Source organism: Colletotrichum chrysophilum (assembly GCF_026319265.1).
Source record: "Colletotrichum chrysophilum strain AFK26 chromosome Unknown scaffold_7, whole genome shotgun sequence".
Lineage (NCBI taxonomy): Eukaryota > Fungi > Ascomycota > Sordariomycetes > Glomerellales > Glomerellaceae > Colletotrichum > Colletotrichum chrysophilum.
Window position 1 is genome coordinate 436925 of NW_026517294.1, and position 23289 is coordinate 460213.

At 53.4% G+C, this 23289-nt stretch overlaps 5 protein-coding genes across 5 annotated transcripts; all 5 read left to right on the forward strand.

Moving 5' to 3' along the window:
* Positions 1-1150: 1150 nt before the first annotated feature.
* On the forward strand, positions 1151-4522 carry COL26b_001634 (uncharacterized protein; the record flags this gene model as incomplete). Its single annotated transcript, XM_053174580.1, has 3 exons — positions 1151-1413; positions 1633-1854; positions 2227-4522. 3 exons carry the CDS (start codon positions 1151-1153, stop codon positions 4520-4522), a joined length of 2781 nt encoding a protein of 926 aa, XP_053041511.1.
* Positions 4523-5428: 906 nt separating this feature from the next.
* On the forward strand, positions 5429-6349 carry COL26b_001635 (uncharacterized protein; the record flags this gene model as incomplete). Its single annotated transcript, XM_053174581.1, has 2 exons — positions 5429-6265; positions 6317-6349. 2 exons carry the CDS (start codon positions 5429-5431, stop codon positions 6347-6349), a joined length of 870 nt encoding a protein of 289 aa, XP_053041512.1.
* Positions 6350-7433: 1084 nt separating this feature from the next.
* On the forward strand, positions 7434-8090 carry COL26b_001636 (uncharacterized protein; the record flags this gene model as incomplete). Its single annotated transcript, XM_053174582.1, has 1 exon — positions 7434-8090. The coding sequence occupies one exon, from the start codon at positions 7434-7436 to the stop codon at positions 8088-8090; it is 657 nt and encodes a 218-aa protein (XP_053041513.1).
* A 2415-nt stretch (positions 8091-10505) lies between these two features.
* COL26b_001637 (uncharacterized protein) lies at positions 10506-12388 on the forward strand (the record flags this gene model as incomplete). Its single annotated transcript, XM_053174583.1, has 3 exons — positions 10506-10584; positions 10664-11182; positions 11235-12388. The coding sequence occupies 3 exons, from the start codon at positions 10506-10508 to the stop codon at positions 12386-12388; spliced, it is 1752 nt and encodes a 583-aa protein (XP_053041514.1).
* Positions 12389-17889: 5501 nt separating this feature from the next.
* On the forward strand, positions 17890-18217 carry COL26b_001638 (uncharacterized protein; the record flags this gene model as incomplete). The annotated part of the gene is made up of 2 exons (XM_053174584.1): positions 17890-17930; positions 18022-18217. 2 exons carry the CDS (start codon positions 17890-17892, stop codon positions 18215-18217), a joined length of 237 nt encoding a protein of 78 aa, XP_053041515.1.
* Positions 18218-23289: the final 5072 nt, after the last annotated feature.

The following is a 23289-nucleotide window of genomic DNA, read 5'->3' on the forward strand; positions in this document are numbered from 1 at the left end:
TGTCGCTCTCGTGAAAGCAGCCAACTTGCGTGACATTTGACACCCCACTAATTGGGTACAGCTGGACTTCTGTGCGGGATAGACGGCAATCAGCAAGGATCGACGTGTTTTGTCACCAAAAGCAAATAAGCGCTCAAGTGCGATTCAAGAAAAATTAACCAATGCTGGAGGGTTTCGTTTTTTACTGGCGCGCCTTCAAGGGGGCCCCCTACGCTCCAAACCTCCTCAACACACACCTGATGATTCGACACTTAACACGCTGTGGAAAAGTGCCTGTAGCTTGACGATACAGTGTGAGAGCGTCCATTTCATTGCTTTCGTAGGCAAAGCAAAAATCACTAAGCAACTTCGCTGGAATGTCCCCTATATTTAGTTCTGGCGTCATCTGTCTAGCACCGAAGCTTACCCGACTCAAAGTGACCAGGGCCTACAACAGTTGTCTGGGTCCACGGACTGGAGATTGTGAATGGATATCGAACAAGCGGATGTTGGGAGAATTTTGGTTGAAAATGTACCCCTCTTGAGAGTTATATGCGGCTTATCGCACCAAGACAAGAACGGAGTGCCCCTCTTATCATGCGAATCATATTGCATCAATGACGCCCAGTTGGGAGTCGTTGCAGTGGAGATTCCTTCCATCATTTTCTCCATCCCTCACGCGGGGTAGGAACTGACAAGATAATAATTGAATCTGTGCCTCCAAGCAGCAACTATGGAAGCATTCGGACTTGTGTCAAGCGTAATCACAGTCGTCTAGACGTTCTGGAAGGTCATAGGCTTCCTCGAGGGCGTCAAACACGGCGGCAAGTCTCGCCGAGCCCTTCTTGAGGAAGTAACACTCCTTTGGCTTGTCTTCCGGCGCCTCAAAGAAGAGATCGATCTGCCAACGGGAAAACAGGCCCATGAGCCTTGGGTTGAGCCTCTGAAAATCCTTGACGGCCCCCGAGGCATTTCAGCGCAAATTCGCGAGCAGTTGAATGACCTTGAAGCGCAGCTTACGCCACCAATCGGGCGATTCCACGAAGCCATGTCGAATCTTCGATGGCCGTTTCAAGAAAAGGAATTCACGCGAATAGTCTCCCGACTGCAAGAACTGAAGCAGACGACCATCTTGGTTATACAGCAGTCCGGCCACCGCATGAGTCGCGAGATGCAGGGGGAGCTATCATGTATCAAAAATGTCGTCGAAGACACCTTCCTCAAGAAACTTCTGGCTTGGCTCACGCCCCTGAACTTTTCGCAGAAACAACAGGAGATTCTAGGCTCTGCAGATCCGTACACTTGTCATGTTCTCACATCGAAGCGTTTTAAGCTGTGGCACGAGCATGACCTCAGGTCTTTGTGGTGCTGGGGCGCTCCCGGAGCCGGCAAGTCCGTCGTTGCGGCCTCGGTGTATGCAGATGTGACGAAAAGGTACGCCGCCAAAAACGTCGCAGTCATGATAGGCTTCTGCAGTTTCGAGTATAAGGAGTCGCAGTCACCTCGAAGTGTTATCGCGAGCTTTTTGAAGCAGGTACTGCAAACGCGATACGACAAGCAGGCTCCCTCTAAGTTGAAAGAGCATTATTCAAGAGCAGTTACTGGCGCAGACAGTCAACCGCTAAGTCTTGAGGCTCTAACCGATTTACTTAGAGAAGAGCTGAACACACGCGACGAAAGCTATGTTATCCTCGACGGACTCGACGAGGTGAGCAACCTCTCTGAGGGAGATGCTATGGTCAAAGCGATCCACAACATCGGGGCCAGTGTCAAGGTTTTCATCACCTCACGACATTCGGAAGACATCACTGAGGCCATTGAAGCAACGCAGACCTGCAAAGAGTGCCATGATTCGAATGCGGAGGTATACTGGAGGTCCATTGATAGCGCGTCTTATGTAATTTGCGACCATTGCCAATCCTCCGCAGTTTTCAAAGGTGAAACCAAGCACCGAATGGCAAGGGATTGCAAGTGGGAAAACATGGAATACAAGCCGAGAGGGAGCGATATATGCAGCTACGTGACGACAAGATTCGACGCCGACAGAGAGTTACGACGACTCATAGGCCATGATTCAGGCCAAGACTCTCTAAGGAAATTGGCAATAAACACTGTTACGGAAAGGTCGGAGAAGATGTCAGTACATTTCCCAACTCATCGAGAGCCAGCCCGAAGATTCCATGTTCAGTGCTCTCAAATACCCAGTGAATGACATTTCACACCATGACTAATATGCTGGTTTAATAGCTTCCTTCTGGCTCGCCTTCATGTGGACTCACTGGTTGAGTGCCTCACAATGGGTGCGCTTCGACGAGCCCTGAGAGATCTGACCGGAGACTTGGATCAGATGTATACTAAGAGTCTTGAGCGCATGGAGCAATCCCTTCGCCCGAAGCATTACGGAATCCTCAAGAAACCGCTCCTCTGGATCGCGTGGGGGCAGAGGCCGCTGAGTATTAGCGAGCTTGGCCATGCTCTTGCTATATATCCGGGCATTGAGGACATTGATGAAGAAGACATTCTTCCCATCCGACAGATCGCAACATGGAGTGCCGGACTACTATTTGTCGACGGCGACGACTTTCTGCGCGTGATCCACCCCACAACAAGCCGATTCTTCGAGGGACGTAGGCATGAGCTGTATCCTAAGGGGGATAGCGTCATGGCTCACGATTGTCTACATTACCTCAACATGAAGACTCTTCGAGCACCCCTTGAAGGCCCCGACAGAAGGTCTCTGTTTATCATTCGGCGCAACCAATACCAACTAATCGACTATGCGGTACTCAACTGTTTCAAACACGTTGCAAGAAGCCGGGAGAAAGGCGAGATCAAGCCCACAGTGGAATTCTTACTGTCAGATGCCCTGAAGCCCTTCATTCAGGCGCTGCACTACGTCGACGCGGAGTGGACAGATGACACGGACGCTTCTGCACTGCATGTTGCAGTCTACTTCGGAATCACGGATGTTGTATCTAAGCTCATTGACGAGGGTGAGGACCCCAACGCCCGGGATTCGTTTGGTGCCACACCACTCATGTACGCTGCCGCTCGGGGTAGCGATGGCTTACCTGAGTTGAAGGGCCTCCTTGAAGCCGGGGCCGATCCCGCTCTTATTTGCAACTTTGGATCGACGACCCTGATAAGAGCGGTCAAGCTCGGTGCCGTGACTCTTGTCGCGGAACTCATGCGCCAAACCGACATCAACATCAATGCAACCCCTTCAAGCATAGCGGTTCATTCTGCACTCATAACAGCGACCAGATTGATCGACCCCTCCATCATCAAGATGCTCGTGGCTCGGCAAGACATCGACATCAACCTGCGAAACCGCCACAAAGTGGGAGAATGCACCCCGCTGCACGCGGCCGTGTACTGGCGGAACCTCCCAGCAGCCAAACACCTCCTCGCCCACAAGGACATCAAAGTCGACAGCCGCGACCTGGCGCGCAATGAGACGCCATTCTTCTACAGCGCCCGCGTCGGACTCACGGATTTTATGGAGCTGCTCCTCGATCACGGAGCCAACATCAATGAACAGGACAACAACAGCGGCAACGCGCTCATGCGCGCGGTGGACTACGACGAGAGTGAGGCGGTCGAGCTATTGGTCAAGCGCGGCATCGACACCACGCATCGAGATGTTTACGGTCGGACTGCGCTGCACTCATCATCTTGTACTCGGTCGTGGCGCAGTATAGAATACCTCCTTCACGTCACGGACCTTGACGTTAACCTGCGAGGGCGCTCTGGAGAGACACCCCTACATGACAGCGCCTGGAAGCTCGATGCCCGGGGAGCGAGCATCTTAGTTAACGCGGGCGCGCGGTGCGACATCAAGAATAGCGACGGGCAGACTCCCGTCGACATCGTCATGTTGAGGAACAGGCCCGACATACTGGATATCCTGAGACGGGCCAAGGGTTATATTGAGAGTGCGCGCGACGCCCGCCTCCAGAGCAGCCTGAGCGACGCCGTCATCGGCGACCCGTCCGACGTGCTACGATCCAGAATCGCGAAGGCAGCCCTGCAGGAAATCAAAGCGAGCTCCGCCTTCGCCGGCACCGCGCTATATGAAGCATGTCGACACGGCCGTGCGGACGTCGTCGAAATGCTCCTCCACGCCGGGGCCGACATGAGCGTGACCAACTCGTTCGGACGCACGCCGATCGACAAGGCCATCAAATATGGCCAGCTGCATTGCATCAAGGTGCTGTTCAAGCACGACGTAGACCCGGAGAGGAGGCTGACAAGCGACGGCCATATGTGGGAGTTCGCGTGCAAGCGGCACCACTTAGATATCGCTCTCGCGCTCGTCGAGGCCGCGAACGTGGATAAGTCGTCTGATTATCTGCAGAAAGCGCTGGATGGTGAGGCTATGGATGATAAGGTTGCTATCACTAGAAGGCTTGTTGAGGCGGGTGCGTCGATGCACCGGAAGGTGGAGGCGTACCCGGCCCGAGATCGTGATGAAAGTCGGAAGGCGATGGAGATATTGGAGTACTTTTCTACGCTAGACGTTGATCAGCCTTCATCTGTCTAACGTAGCATAGATGATGTGGGTGTCTGTCTGTGTTTAGCATGGCCTCTATCCGTCTCTGATACTTAAACTTAGCAACAATTCTTGGTGCCCGTAGATACACTGACTACCCTTACCTTAATTAGCACTTATCAAAACGCTTCTTGCCGTGTAAGGTCCTGGGATATGAGACGACAAGTAAAGCTTTTGGCGCACATTTGCTAGGGATTATGAAAAGTACTCGGAGCAACACAATTTCACCGTCTTATTCAAGGGTTCGAAACCAGCTGTCGGCCACTTACACCCGAAAGCAGGCCCAAGATGTTCTTTCAAGTCAGGAGACAGACTGAGATTTGGACACCAGTCCCCACGCCGACGTAAACCGAGCGACCAACTTCCCTAGGTGGAAATCTGAAGCAACGATATCTCCGCCGACGACAAAATTTGCGTCGCTTTCCGAAGCTCTGACGGCGTTGAGTGCAACTTGTGCCCCTGTTCGCTATCTTCCCCGCGGGAAAGTTCGCCGGTTGCCGGAAAACTAACCGGGAAATTGCCGGGAAACCCGCAGTGTAAGGGGATTGGTGCGGGAAACCCCTCGTCCGGGAAGCTTGGGTATCCTGAGTCAGAGTACGGGGCTTCAAGAGTGTTCCCTTTGATGTTCTCGAAAAGTTATCGGGTCGCTTGGGCTGAGCGCTTCGGCTTGCGGCGGCAGACATGGGAGGTGTAAGTGCCACGACGATAGCAACGCCGGGAATGGGATGTTGGCCGTCTGTGTGCCCTCGGCGGCTGCTGAGAATATAAACTAATGGCTAGCTTGAGATAATGCCTGTTCTCTTGGTTTGTATGTTAATTAACAACTGAAGACGCTTTGCTCTGACGATACCCCTTTGTTGAGTTCTCTGTGCCGCTTGCACTACTGTCCCCGTCATCATGGACGACACCACGCAGCCCCGAGCAGGGCAATACTCGGAAGATAAACACCAGACCGACAACAGCTCTAGCTCCCACCCATCACCTTCAACGTCCGTAATATTCGACACATCCGACGAAGACATCGAACAAAATGCCTCGACAAAAGAAGCCTCCAAGACCTCCCCTGCTGACGCCGACGAACCACCACCAGACGGCGGCCTGCAAGCCTGGACGCAAGCCTTCATGGCACACCTCGTCGTCGTGAATACATGGGGCACCATCAACTCCTTCGGCATCTTCCAGACCTTCTACCGCGACTACCTCTCCCGGCCGGCGTCAGACATCAGCTGGATCGGCTCGATGCAGGTCTTCTTCCTCTTCGTCGTGGGCGTCTTCACCGGACGGCTCACGGACGCGGGATACTTCCGCACCGTCTTCGGCATCGGCTCGGCACTCGTTGTGCTCGGCAGCTTGACCGCGTCCTTCGCAACGGAATACTGGCAGCTGTTCCTGTCCCAGGGGCTCTGCATCGGGCTCGGGATGGGCGGGCTGTTTTGCCCGGTCATGGCTGTTTTGTCGACGTACTTCAAGCGCCGGCGGAACCTGGCTATTGGAATTGCCATCAGCGGCTCGGCTACGGGAGGCATGATATATCCGGTCATGGCGCGCCAGCTCTTGCCCAAGATTGGTTTCGGGTGGACGATGCGGGTGATGGCGTTGGTGCAACTTGTGACTTTGCTGGTTGCCAACATCTTTATGAGGTCTCGGCTTCGACCGAGACGTGCCGGCTCGCTTGTCGAATTGTCGGCTTTCAAGGAGAAGCCATATCTCTTGTTCACGATTGGCATGTTCTTTGTATGTCTTGAACAACTCCAAACTTGTACAGAAAATGCTGACCGTTTTTAGAACTTCTGGGGTGTCTACTTTGCCTTTTACTAGTAAGTCCAGTCACAACAGTAAAAGCCCATTCAAGCATCAGACACTGACATGAAGTAGCATTGGCCCCTTCAGTCGCGACAAGTTGTCGTTCTCCTATGATACCTCGATCGATATCCTGATGATAATGAACGGAGTTGGAGCCATTGGCCGCGTCATACCCGGCTTTCTCGCAGATCTGTTCCTGGGACCTCTCAACGTCGTCACACCCGCTGCCGCAGTTTGCACTATCCTTCTATTTTCTTGGATGGCAATCAAGAGTGCTGCTGGTTTATACGCCTGGGCTGTGATATATGGTACGTCAATGTTGAGCTGCCTTGGACACCCGCCCCCCACGCTGTTATCGAGTTTAAGATACAAACATTGCTAACGTGTTTCCGAATTATAGGCATCTTCGGAGCCACGGTACAAGGTCTATTTCCAGCCGCCTTATCGTCTCTTACAACCGACCTTCGCAAGGCAGGCACACGGATGGGCATGGTGTACTCCATCGTCAGTTTTGCCAACCTAACCGGACCCCCTCTCGCCGGCGCGTTGATCAAGATCGGCGGGGGAGAGTACACGTACGCTTTCATATTCGGAGGTCTCTGCTTGTGCTTAGGAACATCATTCCTCATTGCTTGTCGTATTGCGAAAGGAGGGTGGGGGCTGGCAAAAGTTTAGTTATCGGAATTTGAGTGGTAAAAGGAATATGCATAGCGTGATAGGTCGGGTAATCAACGAGAGATGAATAACAGTTATTGATTTTCAATGCTAGAGCTCTTCTGGTATTAGATTCAATCGTGCTCTTCAGACAACTTCAACAATGTGTCGACCATGGTTCCGGCCCCACTCTAAATCCCGACCCGGGCGGGCTAGTCAGCAACCTAAGGATGCAGGCACCTGAAGAGAATAAAAAAACGTTGGTTTCTCTTGCTTCGACAGACCTTCCCCTCTCGCCGTCTTGGCGCTTCATACAGTAATTCCCGCATACTGGAAGCAAGCGATGGCGAATTTCCAGCCCATCGATATGGCAATAGCCAACCCAAAGCCTCGTTTCGTTCGCGATCCGGAAACGAATCGGAGCTCAAGGCAATATCTACTTCAAATGGCCGACTACGATGGAAGCCATGACTATCCCTATTGCTGGGGATTTACCATCTTTCGCACCGCTTACGAGTCTGACGAGGCATTCACGAAGGCCGTTGAGCGGCTCAACAACTACGCCAAACACTGGGCCTACCATGACCTCGCTCGTCGCCGAGACCGAGAGCCGAAAGACCCTCTGCCTAACCAGGATCTTTCAAGTCGGTATTACGGCGACATTATAGAGGACCCGGGACTCGCTGGAGCAGATGTGGAGGAGGTTGGAAGACGGTTCGATGACTGGGTCAAGGAGCATCTCAACTCTACCGACAAACGCGATGTTCCTAACGCCCGTTTTAGATTCTGCTTGATGCTTGACCAGCAGAGTATCGATGCGATTCTGGCCATGCCCGAGGATCGGGAAACTGTTACTAGCGACATGGATCCGCCTAGGAACCAGCGTTGGATCAAACTCGTCACTGGAGAGCAATGGGCTGACCGTGGATGGCCGAAGCGCGGTAGACTATGGTGTCGTGCGGGGATATATGAATTCTGGGGAATGTGGTTCGAAATAGAGGATCCGGATTTTATCTACGAGGAAAGCGGATGGGCTGAAGACCCGTGGTCCGAGACCGACGGGGCTCTGAATTTTTGGGGTATTCCAGGCGTTGACTGGTAGTATTATCCTAGTGTAATAATATGAATGGGACTACATCGCGTGGCACTCCAGGTTCAGAGCTCCTCCGTATCCTCCCCGTCATATGTTGGCCCGGAGCAGGACGCGTTCCCAGACACCAGACTGCTCGTGCACTCCGAATACTCGCTCCCAAGTGATGGGTTAGCGGCGACAAACAGTGCAATGTTGATGTCCGATTGCAAGCAGATCGTAGCGCAGCTATCACCCTCCGCGGACACATGCCATCTTCCACATTCATCGTTGTTCCCTCCGCAATGGTTGCGTTGTTTGGCGATTCGATTGGGAATGGCGTGTAATCTGTTCCACCAGGATGGGGTGTCATAGTATCTTGATCAGTATGAGAAATAATACGAACGCAGGATAGCGGTAGACAACGCTCGGTATTGTCGGGGATACTGTTGCAGTCAAAGATCTGAGGGTTCATGCTGTACAATGCAATGGCTGAGACATTGTTGAGAAGCCACCTTCTCGCAAGATGCGCCTCCCTGACTAACGATCTACCACTTCTCGGATACGCACAAAGTTGACCCTTCATCAGCTCTTGGGGATACTGGTGGGGGAGGATCAGTCGATCCGGTTTCCCCGCAAGTCTTGTAGACGAGTTCCAAGTCGCTCTTATATTTATCATCGTAAACCGAACATGAACTACTCTGTATGAGAGCAAGACGGTTGATGTAGCATTCGGAGCACATCTCGGACTGTGGCATTTCTCGGATCGAGGTGACGCTGCTGAACTCGGCAATCAAGTCTGCAGTTGTTAGCCTCATCGGTTCATCGAGTTGACTGATTGTCTGATCGGTCCTTACCATTGCAGTAAAGCCCGGTTTCCGGATCTTTGAGATAGGTCTCGTTGTATCCTGCCCACATGCGCCCTCCATGAAGAGTCAGTATCTTCCCAGAAATATTATAGCCCTGACATCCAGCATTGACGTTGTCGAACCAGCTTTGCAGTGACTTCTCGTAACCCGAGTCACAGACCGAGTCAGTTAACGTCTTGTTACCGAGCGTACCTCTATATACCGGCTCTTCAAACATGCTCACCCAAAAGTCGTACAGGACCTTCGCGGTTAACGCTGTCTTGCATGTCTCAGGCACATTCTGGTTGCGGAGTCTGTTGAGGGTGAAAAGTTGAAACCCCTCGAAATCACGCTGACCAGTGACATCTTTGGAACCCTCCACCCAGCCCAGAATGGAAGACAAAAATCCATTGATGCTATCTTTGGCCAATGTGGTAACCCCGCCAATAGGAATCACCATCTCTACGATGGCCTTAGTGCACAGGCTATACACCCATAAATCCGAGCTCTGCTTGATCTCAACAGCACGATTCTGGCAGTCGTTCGTGTTAAGACACTCCTGGCTATAGTCAAAGAACCATGAGTAAAGCCCAGCACCGAGGATGTACACTGCGGAAGAGTCGATGATCCGCAAGGCCCACGCAGAATAGCACCGCGCGTCGCTGGTACAGGAGAACACCAACAGCACCCCCAAACAGGAACAACCCATGTCACCCTCCATCCCGGCGCCCGCGTGGGTTGTGGGTCTTGGCAAACTCGCAGCGTTGAGAAGCGTGCTCGAATCCCAGCAATCGATTGGCTCCTTTTTTCAACGTCCGCCAAGCTCTCCAGCTCTCGCACATCTTTCGTGTCACCATGATTCTGGGAGAGCTGCTCCTTCAGCCACTGCCGCATTTCTGCAGGCGTTGATCATGCCACCATCATTGCATAGCGACCGAGCCTCCCGAGTGGAAACGACATACCGAGCGCCCAAAGGGTGCGGTGTTTCGCCCTTTCGCGTCCGCCAGCTCCGCCCCCGTCGGTCAGCAATATGGAGCTTCCAAGACAGCTTATCTAGCCTGTCATCGACCACCTCCCCGCCTCGTGTCTTAGTCTCCCAGCTGTCGCAGAGAGCTGGGGTCTGGAGAGATCAATGGCACTAACGCGAGGCCAGCCGGGCGGACGAGGCAGCCCAGAAGCATGCGCCTGTCATCTCGCCCACGCAGCCCATCCAGGCACACCAAGATCCCTGATACCACATCGTTGCCAATCCCATGCGGGAGGCTCGCCCTGAATTGGAGCTTTCGGCTTACGGCAGGCCGGAATGTGCGATCCATATAACCATCCCCTAGCCCCCCGGACGCTCGCAACATCCACTCTCTCAAAATCCAACGCGGATCATCCGTCGTGCTCGTTCCTCATCGCGAACCGCCGTGTCGCATCAAAACATAATTACTAGAAAGAGAATGCTTTGAAGGCCTGACTCGTAACATGAGTCCCCATTAACGCGGCCGAGCCGTGTCCCGCCGGACTGGCCCCGCCGAACATCCCGGAGCCGAGACGAGCATCTTCCACTTCCCACCACCGCATCTCCGTGCCGCCGTGCGCCGGGCGAGCCGTCATGGCGGCAGCCCTTCACCAATATGACTACATTTTTGCGATAGCCACCATATTCTCCTTTCTCGATGCCTGGAACATTGGTAAGAGCCTCCCGTCGTGGAACCCCCCGGCAAAGGCACTCAACCCAACCCCGGACCAGCATCCACTGACGCAGCCCAGGCGCAAACGACGTCGCCAACTCCTTCGCGACCTCCGTCTCCTCCCGCTCCCTGACCATGAAGCAGGCCATGGTCATCGCCACCTTCGCCGAGTTCGGGGGCTCCGTCTCCATCGGCTCCCGCGTCGCCGACACGATCCGCAACCGCATCATCGACCCGCACCTCTACGACGACCGCCCAAGCGTGCTGCTGCTCGTCATGATGTGCGCCATCTTCGGCTCCTCCGTCTTCCTCAGCGTTGCCACCCGCAACGGCCTGCCCATCTCGACGACGCACTCCATCATCGGCGGCATCGTCGGCGCTGCGACGGCGTCCGTCGGTATTGGCAAGATCTCGTGGGGCTGGGACGGCGTGTCGCAGGTCTTTGCGGCGTGGATTATCGCACCGGGGCTGTCGGGCGTGCTGGGCGCGGGGCTCTTTCTTGTGACTAAAAAGTTCGTCCTGACGAAGACGAACGCGGTGAGGAAGGCGTTTTACTCCATCCCGTTCTACACGTTCCTGACCTTTGGGGCGTTGACGAGTAAACGAATCTCTCAGTTGATTGAGTTCGCCCGTCACTAACATATTTGTAGTGCTCATGGCGTGGAAAGGGGTCCAGACCGAGGTCGAGCTCACCCCCGCCCAGATCCTCATCGCCGTCTTCTCCGTCGCAACCGGTGCCACCTCTCTCCAGGCATTCTTCATCCTCCCCTACCTCTGGCGTAAGATCGTCAACGAGGACTGGCAGCTCGAGTGGACAATGATGTGGAAAGGCCCCTGGCTCCTCAACCGCCCGCCGCCCCCTCCGCCCCCGCCGGGCGTCAACAAGATCAACATCAAAGATTACTACCGCGGCCACCTCACCGCCGACGAGCTCGCCTACGTCCGCGCCTCCGAGACCCTCCTCGAATCGATCCAGACAAGCCAGACGCCCTCCGACCTCTTCAAAGACGAGCCCGTCGTCCTCCTCCCCTCCCCGGCGCTCGCCCTACCCCAAACCCCTTCGTCCGCAGAAACAGTGACCTCCCGCCGCTCCTCGGAAGACATCATCCCCCCGCGCCCGGCCGGGCCCTGGAACAGCCTGCCAGTCCTCCTCTGGCGCCTCAACCGCCTCGTCCTCCGCGGCCTCGAAAAGGACGTCGTCACCCTGCAGAAACGTAACGCCCTGCTCAGCTGGGACATCGAGGACATGCACGCGCGCGCGCCGCACTACGACAACCGCGCAGAGTACATGTACAGCGCGCTGCAGATCCTGACGGCCTCGACGGCGTCCTTCATCCACGGCGCCAACGACGTGGCCAACTCCATCGGGCCCTTTGCCACGGCCTACGATATCTGGCGCTCGGGAAAAGTGGAAACATCCGTCGGCGTGCCGTTGTGGATTTTGTGTTTTGGCGGCGGCGCGATCGTTTTGGGGCTGCTGACGTACGGATATCATGTGATGCGCAACCTCGGGCACAGGTTGACGCTGATCTCGCCGAGCCGCGGGTTTGTGATGGAGCTGGCGAGCGCGATTACGGTGCTGATGGCGACGCGGTTGGCGTTGCCGGTGTCGACGACGCAGTGTATCGCGGGCGCGACGGTGGGGGTTGGGCTTGCGAATGGGGATTGGAGGTGTATTAACCCGAGGTTGGTGGCGTGGATTTATTTTGGGTGGTTTATTACTGTGCCTGTCACGGCGCTGCTGTCCGGGTCGCTGATGGCGTTGATATTGAATGCTCCGAGGTGGGAGGGGGATCGAATGTGACAGCCATGCAAAGCCCATTTGGTCTGATTCTAGACACGTAAGAGAGTTTTGCTAGCCAGGCAGTGCCAGTGGGCTATCCGGGCAGTGTCTATTATCGTCTTCCATCATCGTCGTCTCTCGTCTTAATCCATCATCATTATTATTATCACTACCCCTATCGTTTTCTCTACTACCGTCAGGGTACACTGCCCAGCTAGCAAAACTCATGGGATAAACTTATGTCAACTTAGATAAATCACATGTGATAGTCTCAATGATGATCGATTGAGCTTAGAGTCAGACGCCGCAACAAAGTCGTCATACGCGTGATTGCTTTATTGAGCGCTGTCTTTTCTCCGGGCGCTTGGTTCCTCTCGTCCTGACTGAGACATTTCAATGTAACGCCAACACATACAACTGGACTTTGACAAATTGACCGATAGGTGGATCCGGGGGGATATCAACAAAACTTGCCTAACCACCGAGTAGTGGTAGACGCAGTCACCCTCCTGTGCCGGGAGTTCTGATTCACTGACTCCGAGATCGTGTTGGTACTCTATGGCGAGGTAGAACCCTGTCTTTATGATCTCCTTCATGATTGTGGCACTTATTGCTTGGAACTGTCCTGCTCCTTTCTGCCGAAGCCGAGTGCAAATACCGTGCGCCGGCAACTCGGGCCAGACGTGCGATGGATCCAAGAGACTGAACCTTTACAACAGGCAGCTGGAGTGGCAGCCGATGAAGTTCAGGTACGAAGGCTGCTTCACGGAACTCTCGACGGGCGGAAGAGCCCTGGAAGTAAGTAACCAGCAAGTTCGTACCAATCTTGTAACATCATTGAGTGCCAACCCTATCTTGTTTGCCGCCAAATAGCTGTTCTGGCCAACGACGGTATGACGGTTGAAAAATGCGCGAAATTCTGCATCGACAAGGGTTTCTCCAGGTTCGGTGTGCATCTCGCTCGCGAATGCTTCTGCGGCGCCCAGAGGGCTGCAGGATCCGTAGCCGCCACGGAGAGAGACTGCAACATGGCCTGTAGCGGTAATTCGGGCCAGAAGTGCGGAGGAACCTGCCGGCTCAATGTCTTCTTCTGGCCGTGATCCATGTCCAGGGGTAAGGACGGACAGGCAACACTACCAACTCTGTACCTTGGTCTAAGCTACAGTAAGGTACCTTGGCTTCTCGAAGGGGTTCCAACAGGGAAGGTGGGGGGCATGATTATCACCCCCAACACCACCACCACCCCTCTTTCATCGTACGCCCTTCCGCTCTCAGCTCCCTATGACACAACTTGACAACACAGGCGCCATCGTTTTGCTCCTTTTTTTTCTTCTTCTTTTTTTTCGTTTGTTTTTCCCCCATTCAGACGCAAACCACAATGACTGATCTGCCAGTCCGGGCAGCGGAGCAAGCGGCTACAGGCGACTTAGAGCAGCGCTTGCGGTCTCGCAGATACATCCACGCGGATGCTGTAGCAGTATTTGAGGGTAAACGACTCCTGCATGATCTTGGCCGAGAGCTCATGCGTCTCTGCGTCGTCCACGGCATTAGGTTCTATGCGGACTTCTGCTTCGGCCTAGCCGCCGTCCTCTGTGGGTTGCTACCACTCTTTACTCGTGCCCTGAACGCGAGAGCTATTATGAGCAATCGAGTCCCAGACATGGATCCTGATTAACCTGGATATATGCCCTACTGCATATGGTTTCCTGACCTTCCCTCGGAAGACATCCTCAGAGCGCTCGTCTGGTGCTTTCCCGCTATGGCCTACTAGGCTGCGCGCGTGTGTGCTGTCGCTGGATATATAGAGCTCTATAAGGAGCTTTCCGTTCAAATCCTGCCCGAGGTTTCTATCGCTGAGGAAGCCTGAGAGAACGGTAACTATGCTATCTTCAATATGATTATGGAGGCGCCCTGTCGGTATAAAGTCTTTGACGATTATAACTGTACGATTAATACTATAACACTGAAGCCTGCTTTTTTGAACGGCGATACTGTAATCCGACTGTACTTGCTGGAGACCTAGGCGTTTGGACCTCTAGTTGGTTGTATAGATGATGAAGAAGGGGATTTTGAGCCTGATGACGACGAGTTGGATCCCTGGGGCCTCAGTCTTTTATTTGGCTTTATATAGATTTGCTTTAATATCACTGAGGATATGAATATCGATCTCGACGGGAATGGTGGACTTCTGGGTTTAATTACCCTAGTAGTTCTGAATTCTGATGAAGAGGTATTGAAGATTCTCTGCTAGCTGCTCCTAGTCGACCTGACTACCTGCTATAAAGACTTGCTTATTCTCATGGTAGTATATAACGGTGATATTGATTGGTACTATCGACTGCGACGACCTCGACTCCTTGACCACTAGATCGGATGTATTGTCTGCGGAATATGTATGACTAACCTTTGTAAGAGGAGGTCTTTTGTAGCTTCTGATATTTTCTGTAGATTATAATATGACTTTTGCCTAATGGTGGAAAAGCTAGCTACTGCCTGAGGGCGATGAATTGCCTATCCGTAAGGCTATATTGGCGCGAGGAATTATGAATAACGATCTGTCTTATATCCTGTATCTAAATGGAGACTGCCCCCGACTGATCTGGTATCCTGCTGTTGCTGCTTCCTCGACGTACGAGGCTCTCGCACGCCTTATCCCCCTAATGCGGCCTAGTGTTGCTCGTGCTGCTATCTTCTCGGACAATCAGACGCTATTCGATAGCCTGATTGCTGGGGATGATGGTGGCGAGCCTGTTGAACTGAGTTTCAGTCTGCTGAATGAGGCTAGGCGAAGCTATAATGTGTATTATCGTGAAGCTCTAGAGCGTAAGGCGGGGGAACTAGGGCTTGATATAACTTGAGGTGTGTAACGGCTCGACCTGTTAGTGTAAGAGTTGCTATAATATGTATACTTTTTTGATATAGAGTTGCCCTCGCTGCCCCCTGGGATTGGAACGAATAAAGGCGAGCTGGATTCTGTTTATAATGGTATGTCGTGTAACGCAAGCTATGTCGAGACGTACGTCTCTATCCCCGAGGAGTGGAGAAGGGCGCTGGAGGACTACCAGCTAGACGACGGAATCACGCTTATGGACCTGGACTACGAGCGGTGGCCTCTGGGATTCCTGAAAAGACATTCAGCGAAAGTCGGTAATTAGAAAATTCTAACAGACTTGCTAGTTAACTTGTTTACTTATTGAACTTATCCTTATTCTACTCACCCTCCTCACCTTAGACTTGCTTGAAATGTTTTACTAAACTAAAAGGGGGTATATTAGGGTGAGTACATAGGTGAGGTGATTACACTTAAATAATAAAATTTTATGTCATCTTTTCAAAGCGGAGTTTTATCTATGCATATTGACTATGATAGCTTAATGAAATTTCATATTAGTGAAGCATGCTGTGCAGCGTTCATACTTAGCGCATTGCTTACTGTTCTTAACTATAGGAACCTCAGGCTGTATGTATCCCGGAAGAAGCTCTAGCGTTTCTAATAGGAACTAACGAACTATGGGGCATCTTTCTACCAGCTTGAGAAGCCCGCGCGACTTCCTTATCTCTTTCACGGCCAGCACCTATGATCTTCGCTGTTGTTGTCTTTGGCGTTGACGAGGAGCAAATGTTACAGCCCTAGCAATAGACTGTTACACCACTAGACAGGTGTAGAGGTGCAGGCCCCTATTTCTTCTGTGCTAGCGTAAATGCTTCTCCTGTGAGCTTGCTATTATCGTTTACAGTGAAGTTGCTATTATTATTATTACCATTAGCATTACTCTTATTATTACTATACGTACTCCTATTATCACTATTATCGTCGTCGTCTGTCGTCGTTGTCCTCTGTTGTTGTTGTTGTCCTCTGTTGTTGTTGTCCCCTGTCTTTGTTTTCCTCTGTCGTCGTTGTTCTCATCAAAGTCACCTGTATGCAGGAAAGGCAGTCAATCGGACATGGGAGAATTAGGCAGTCTCTAGACATAAATCATGCTATGGGCGCTATTTTGTGCTGAGATATGTAGATATGTCTCTCTCCGCGCGTAACCCTCTTCTTTTGTCTTGTCTCATGCAATTCAATGCAGCGCAAACACATGCCACTGTCTCTCCCAGGGCATGATCTCTGAATCCAAGAGTCTATCAACATAACCCTGTCCAATCACTCCACAGTGCTTGACACAGTCAGCGTCCCGTGCCAGCAAAGCTCGCCACTGGTTCGGGTCATAGATATCCGTAGGTACTTCGTTTGGCTGTGTCTTGTGTTTGTGTATTGCCTCCATGATTGTAGCGTCCATTTCTTGGGATCTTTCTTCCTCCTTCTCCCGAACGATGAGAAGTGGCCAGGGACGTCCATGAAGGTGAGTAGGATCCGTTAAAGCGATTATGACATCGCCCTCACGAACGTGTTCGGGAACGAGCGCACATTCTCCGCTATCTGTGATGGCTAGTCGCCTTCCGGGAAGATGGTCATCAGTGTCGGATTCTAGGTATCTTTGAAGAAGATACGGCACGTTGAAACAGTCGGACTGCTCGGTCCTACCGAAAGTATCTCTGACGCCCAGAAATGGTCGTTGCTTTCTCGCTTCACGGCGTACCCATAGAGAAAAGAGAGCACTGAAGTCTTCACCCGCCGAAGATTCTGCGTTCGACTGCTCATCCAAGGCCTCGAAGAATCGGACCCATTCGAGACCAAGACTCTCACAGAGGCTTTTGTGCTGAGATTCTTTCTCTTCTATAGCAAGGGAATCCAACCTCAAAATCAAAAAATAATCCTCCAACGCGCGTTGAAGGTCGGCTGGTTTGACTGGTTTCGTGGTCTTAACAACGTCGTTGTAAAACTCTGAGAGCATCTTTCGGACGTGGACATATTTTTCTGTGGCAACCAGAGCATTGGCAGCTTGGCGGTCTATGGGCAAGACAGCACTGACACTTGCCACTATATCAACACCGTATCCTGTGTGCGCTAAGATGGATGGCATCCCATCAATGTTCAAAACCTGATAGCTTCCCGTGAACTCCGACGCGGGATCATTCAAGGTTGTCATATTAGAACAAGGATACTGCCACTGAGGAACCCAAGATGGCAAGCCCTCAACGTAGTCTTCGAAACGCAAATCCTGAACTTGTCATCAAATATGTGGCGCCTTTTGCGCTGATGATGTATTCGGCGAGTTTCGAAAACATAACCTGCAACGACACTCCGTAGTCAACATTGAGGTATCTGCGAACCTGTCGCAAGTCATTGATGATGCCAAAATTGGCATAGACGCGATCCCGTGGATCAGCAGCACCGAACCCTCGACGTAGCTTGAGAACATCCCAGAGAGGCATTCCGACGCCCCCGGCTCGAAGATTGCGAGTTTCGTTCATATTTCCCAGGACGCTTAGCAATGCCCCGTATTTGTTGGGTGGGTTTGTCGCCTTGCAGAACAGAAAGCGGCAAAAGTCCTTCCATCGAACCCGTTGATGACCGCACTGTATCCAGGGACTTTTGGAAAGAACTAGCTCCTGCAGCACCCACACGCGCTGGAACCATGGTCGTGAAAGAATTCCACGACAGGCGACCTCGACGAGGGTATGCTTGTTGCTGACTTCTGCGACATGTGTACCTCCTGTATTCTGACCATCTGAATCATAGTCGACCTCTGCGGCTCTCCATGTCGTAGCAGCAAGGACTTCAGCCGCGTCTTCAGTCAGATGTCCAAGGTAGAGGATCGTATTGGAAGCCGCCCCGTAGATCTTCCCCATCAGCTTGACTTGCACATTGCGTTCCGGCACATCACCCTGGTTGATGCAAAGAGCATCGGCCCAAATTCTGAGGACCCGCGTGGCGTCACGCATGTCACGCAGCGCGTCATGTAGGGACTGCGTGATGGCAAAGTCTTTGCCATCGAGAAAAATCAAACATGGCCTTTCGTCACTTCCCCATACGTAAGACAGGGCTGTGTAAGGGTCGATCAAGTCGTAGTCAGCTTCCGCCAGCGTGGTGCAAAGTAGGGATCCCCTGAGTTCAGTGTCGTAAGCGGAGGGTTGGAGGACCAGCAGCCGGATGGAGTCCGGGGACAACGGTTCGTACTGATACTCGGTCATGGTTCCGCCGACCTCATCACTCGCAGCGGATGGTTGGCGGGCTTCTCGTTTTCCCCGTGCGCGGTATCGGACCGATGCGGCTCGCTGTCAAGAGCCCGGCTCCGATGGTCTGAGACTAATCTTCCGGTGTCTGCGCAGTTCCTGTGTACTTGATTGCTCCTGTCGGAGACGACAATAGCGACGACGACGACGACGACGACGACAATGGAAGCGATGACGACGGACGACGACAGAAGCGACGACGGTAGGGTAGAGTATGGTCACAGGAAAAGTAGTCGGTTTGACAGCGGAAGAGTAGGCGGTTTCCTGATTTCGACCGAAAGTGGTAATGCACCCCCGAAGTTTGCTGATGTTCCCGAGTTCCGCGTAAAGCTCGCTCCGACTGTCCGACTTTGTCTGTGTGTGCCTGTGCAACTGGGTTGTACGATGCTTGACATTTGCAAAGATAGCAGCAGCTCGTTGGCTCATGGGGCACAACGGTTTTCCATGAGGTTTGAACTCTGCCTAAAGTGCATCTGCAGCCTCATCTTGGCGGAGATGATGCTTCGCCTCTTCGTCCAATGCGGTTGCGATGACATGTCTCCACGTGACCCGGAGCAATGCCGATGTTTCTGCGTCGAGTCAGCTTTGGTTTCACGACATTTGCTGACTTTGAAGGTCGCTGAAGAGTTTTTTTTTTTTTTTTTTTTTTAAGTGCTTGAAGTGAGAGAAAGGTAGACTGGAACGGATCAATGTCGTGGTTTTGCGCTTCTTCTTGCCAAAGAAAGGCGAATTTCTGGGAGCCGTCACAAGCGAACGGCAGTGGCGACCGAAACAGGATGAAACCTTAGTCAGCAGTCTGCGAAGCGCTAGCGGGTGGGTTTCTGGAAGATCTGGAAGGAGGAGCAACCCGTGCCTTCCAGATGAGAGAGAGAACAGTGACGGGAAGCAGGCGAGGCAGGTCCGTCGGGGACGGGGGAACCTCCCGGGGACTTAGGACCCGTGGGCGGCACCTGCTCTGACTTCGTTTCCACTTCAAAGTTCAACGAGGAAGTAGTGGATTCATCCGAGGCAGGCTCGAGATTTTCCGAGCTGATCCGAGCTTCTCGTCTTGGGTCGGGATGAAAGCCGACACGTGCTTCGCAACGGTCGGTGATCTGCGTGCTTCTGGTGTCGAATCACAATCGCCCTGGGTCCAACGCGGGTCGACGACGGGCCCAGACCCAGCAAAATCCCCCTGGGGAAGGTGCGACCGGGCCATTCACCTCTGCAAGACTGCAAGAAGCTTGGGACAAGCTTGGAAAGGGACACGCTACCAAGTGCCTAGCGTACGAGGTCCGACTGCGACTGCGACTGCGCTAGCAAACCCCCTCCGCTTCTCAACTTCTCCCCCCACCCGTCCGAATGGCGCAGGACCATCGACGAGACGAGCTGCCCCTCACTTCGACATCACCGACGGCACCAATGATGCCACAGGCCCAGAGGCGAACCGAAGCCGTCTCCAAAAAGTCTCCAAGGGAAAGGGAAAGCCGCCATACCCCTTTCTGCAGGCCCCACAAACGACGTATTCGTTCCTTTCGACTCCTCGCGCAGCTTCACGCGTATTGGATGCGCGCATCCAAAGAACCACGACCTGACGACGGGCGCTGCATGTCGCCCATTCGGATCGACTTCGCGTGGTGGTGTTCCTGCGCAGGCCCTCCACTTTTCGTTGTTCCATGAATCCATCTCCAACACGCTCCAAGGAATAGGAATGAGCCATTTGGTCATTGATGCGCATGCAATCACACCCTCTGCCCATCTCAACCAAGATTCTCCTCATCTTTCTTTTCGCATTGTGGCATCGCAATCCAATTCCCACCAACCCCCTTTTCGCCCCTCCGCCCAGAGAGGGCAGACGGTGCTCGCAAGTGGTGCCGAACCACTTTTTCGATTCACCTTCGGCGCTCACCTACACTATTCTTGGGGTTTCCCCTTGCCTATCACTTTCCACCGCCCACGCACACAAACAGCCGTCATTGGACCGATTGGAGCTACTCCAATATGGATACGGGATATTACGTACGCTGCGAATGCGACGCCTCAGTACGTACTGTGAGCAATGGCAGTGGATCTCGCCTTAGTCGTGGCTGTTAAGTGGGGTGTTCAAGATTGACAAGCATATCAGCCGTTCACTATTGTCTGGGGTTCTGATTCGTCTCTGTGGCGTTCGCTACTGCTGTGCTGCTGCCGTCGGTTGGGGCTGCCAGCTGAGGTGAGCTGAACAGCTCTCCTGCTTTTCTGTATGCCTTCGAACATCATCTGCAGAACATTGACCACAGGCTGACTGCTGCTGGCCTTCTAAGTTCCAGGACACCTACCGAAGAAACGCGCTATTTGAAAAATCGTGATGCACGGCGCCAGAAACATCAGATGAGATGGGAAGTCCGTTCGCTGAGTAGCATGTTCGGTGCGTCTGGGCCCGTCACCGGCTTGGGGGCGGACGCCAAGCATTCTCCAACATCCACGACGCTTCCCGCCTCCTTCAGCCAGTCCAAATCGTCAGCCGTCGGGAAGAAAGCCACTATCTGTGCCACTGGCGCCCGCTAGCAGACTGACAGGTTCGCTATTGCAGTGGACAACGAGCCTGGAGGCGGCCTTTTGACCAAAACCCCAACGGAAGAAGCCACCATCCATGTCGCATCTCCTCACTTGGTTGCAAGGTTTCTATGGGTTCGCGTTGAGGCGCAGCGGGTGCCGCCAAGGAGAATTTCCGTGGCCAAGAGCCTGGATCGACCCCCCTGGTCGTCATTGTCGTTGATGGGAAACGGCCTCCGCTCTTGTGCTTGACAAGCGCCATTTCTCTCGGGCCAATTTGCTCCAGCAGCTCGGCTCGCCAAATGAACCTTTTTCCTGCTCGCTTTTTACTCGCCAGTTTGTTGGAGGCTCGGGAAAGGAAAATGAGAACGAAAAGAAGAGCCGAAAAACGAGTTGGAAACAGGGAATCAGCAGGCGAAACTCGAGTCGAAATTTCATGCCCACCCTCCTTTTTCTCCAATCAGGCGCGTATTTCCGTCGAGCCTTCTCCAACTTCGGCAAACTTCCAACTGTTCCAACTGCCCAGCCGTCGGCCGTTGGTCCCAAGTTCCAGTCCAAGACAAGTCTCGAAGAGGCGCACACCCCTCCCAGCCCAGCCAGCCAAGGCCAAGCCGAAGAAAGACTAGGCCGGCGTGTGCCCTTTTTCGAGAAACATTCTCCCACCGCCTGCGTTGCAGCATCTGAGCACCTCTGCCTTTGGATCACAGGCGACGCTGGCGCTCACAGTTGCCACGTCCAGAGCCGTGCACGGAATTGAGTTTCAAGGGTCCTGGGTCCCGTCCCACTCGTTCTCCATTCTTTCTCGCTTCTGACGCGTGTTCTTGACTCTGCCAACTTTTTCAGCGTGTGTGAGTTCGCACTGAGATTTCTCTGTGTACGGTACGGGTACAGGTACGGGTACTGGTGCCTCGATAAAGGTACCATAAAAAGAAGTCTGGAGAATTGGATGGGGGCCCCGAATCACGGTTCACCCGCGTATGGTCCAATACGCGCACCGCATGATTCAACAGCACCCCGAAATTCATCGTTTCAGCCTTTCAGGGTCCTGTCAAGGCCCTCGGTCAATCAGATAAGCTGCTACCGGCCCACGGCTCCAGCGTCCCGGCTGGTGTCCTTGGCCGCAACTTCTTTGCGAGTCGGGTCTGCTGTGTGCCCTCGGTTCCCCGTTTTCCCCCATCCTATCCCCCCTAAGCTTCCCAAGACAGACGCGAAGCTGCACAAATGCACAGTGAAAGACAATACGCTGCGCCCCGGGGCTAGCGAAAGCACCAGCGGCCAAATTACTGGATTGGAGCAGGGGGAAACAAGATTGGGAAAGAAAAGAGGGGTGTGTGAGAGTGTGAGAGTGTGCCGCGGGTCGCCGTTAGCTGCTTGCTTGTCATTCTGCGCTTGGCGGAGTACGGCGCGGCTTGGTGAATGGTACGGATAGGTGAGCAGGAGACGAGGGGATTTTCCCATTTCCCGTTTGGTTTGGGGGCCCAGATTGATGGATGGAATGCCCGCACTCAATCTCTCTCTGTCCCTCTCTCTCTCTCTCGCATCTCGCAACGGCAACGTGGGACCTTGAACCCACCACGCACACTGTTTCGATTCCGACCTGCCTTGCTGGGAACAAGCTGTTTTCTGTCCTTTTTGGCCCGCGGTGCGGTGTGGTGCGGTGTGGTGCCTGCGAGCTTGCAGTGTGCCTGACTCCTGTTCTCGTCTTGTTCCTTCCCGGTCCCCAGTCATTCTCAGTTCCCCCATTGCATTTGCCATTCACCAGCACCACCATGTTCCCAGTTCCCAGTTCCCAGTCTTTTTTATTTTTCCTGGGCTTGGGGTGTGCAGCGCGGGATGGACGACAAGAAAAGTGATCCACACCACCACAGTCGTCACTCGTACGGGGTACGACGAGTCTTGGTCGCCATCGGGTCTCCCTATCCCAGCCCCATACCCATCCCCATCTCTATCCCCGTCCCCATGCTGTCCTGTCCTGTCCTGTCCTATCCCATGCGAAGGTACTGCCTCGCCTGTTGCCTTCCCGTACCTGGCCTTGCCTGCCCGTCGTTGGCCTTTATCCTACCCCCATCCGCCCGGAATTGTGTCGTCTCTCTCTCGTCTGATGATGGCGCGACTCTCCTCCAACACTTCTCTTTTGCCATTGTGAAGGTGGCCAAACAGGGATTCGATCATCTGAAGCTCGACCGGTCTTGACTCTTCAGCCTTTTTCCAGGTCCATCCAGTCAAGCAAGCACCAAGCTTCTGTCGAGGGCGATCCGGTAGTAGAAAATAGCTCAGCTCCTGCCACC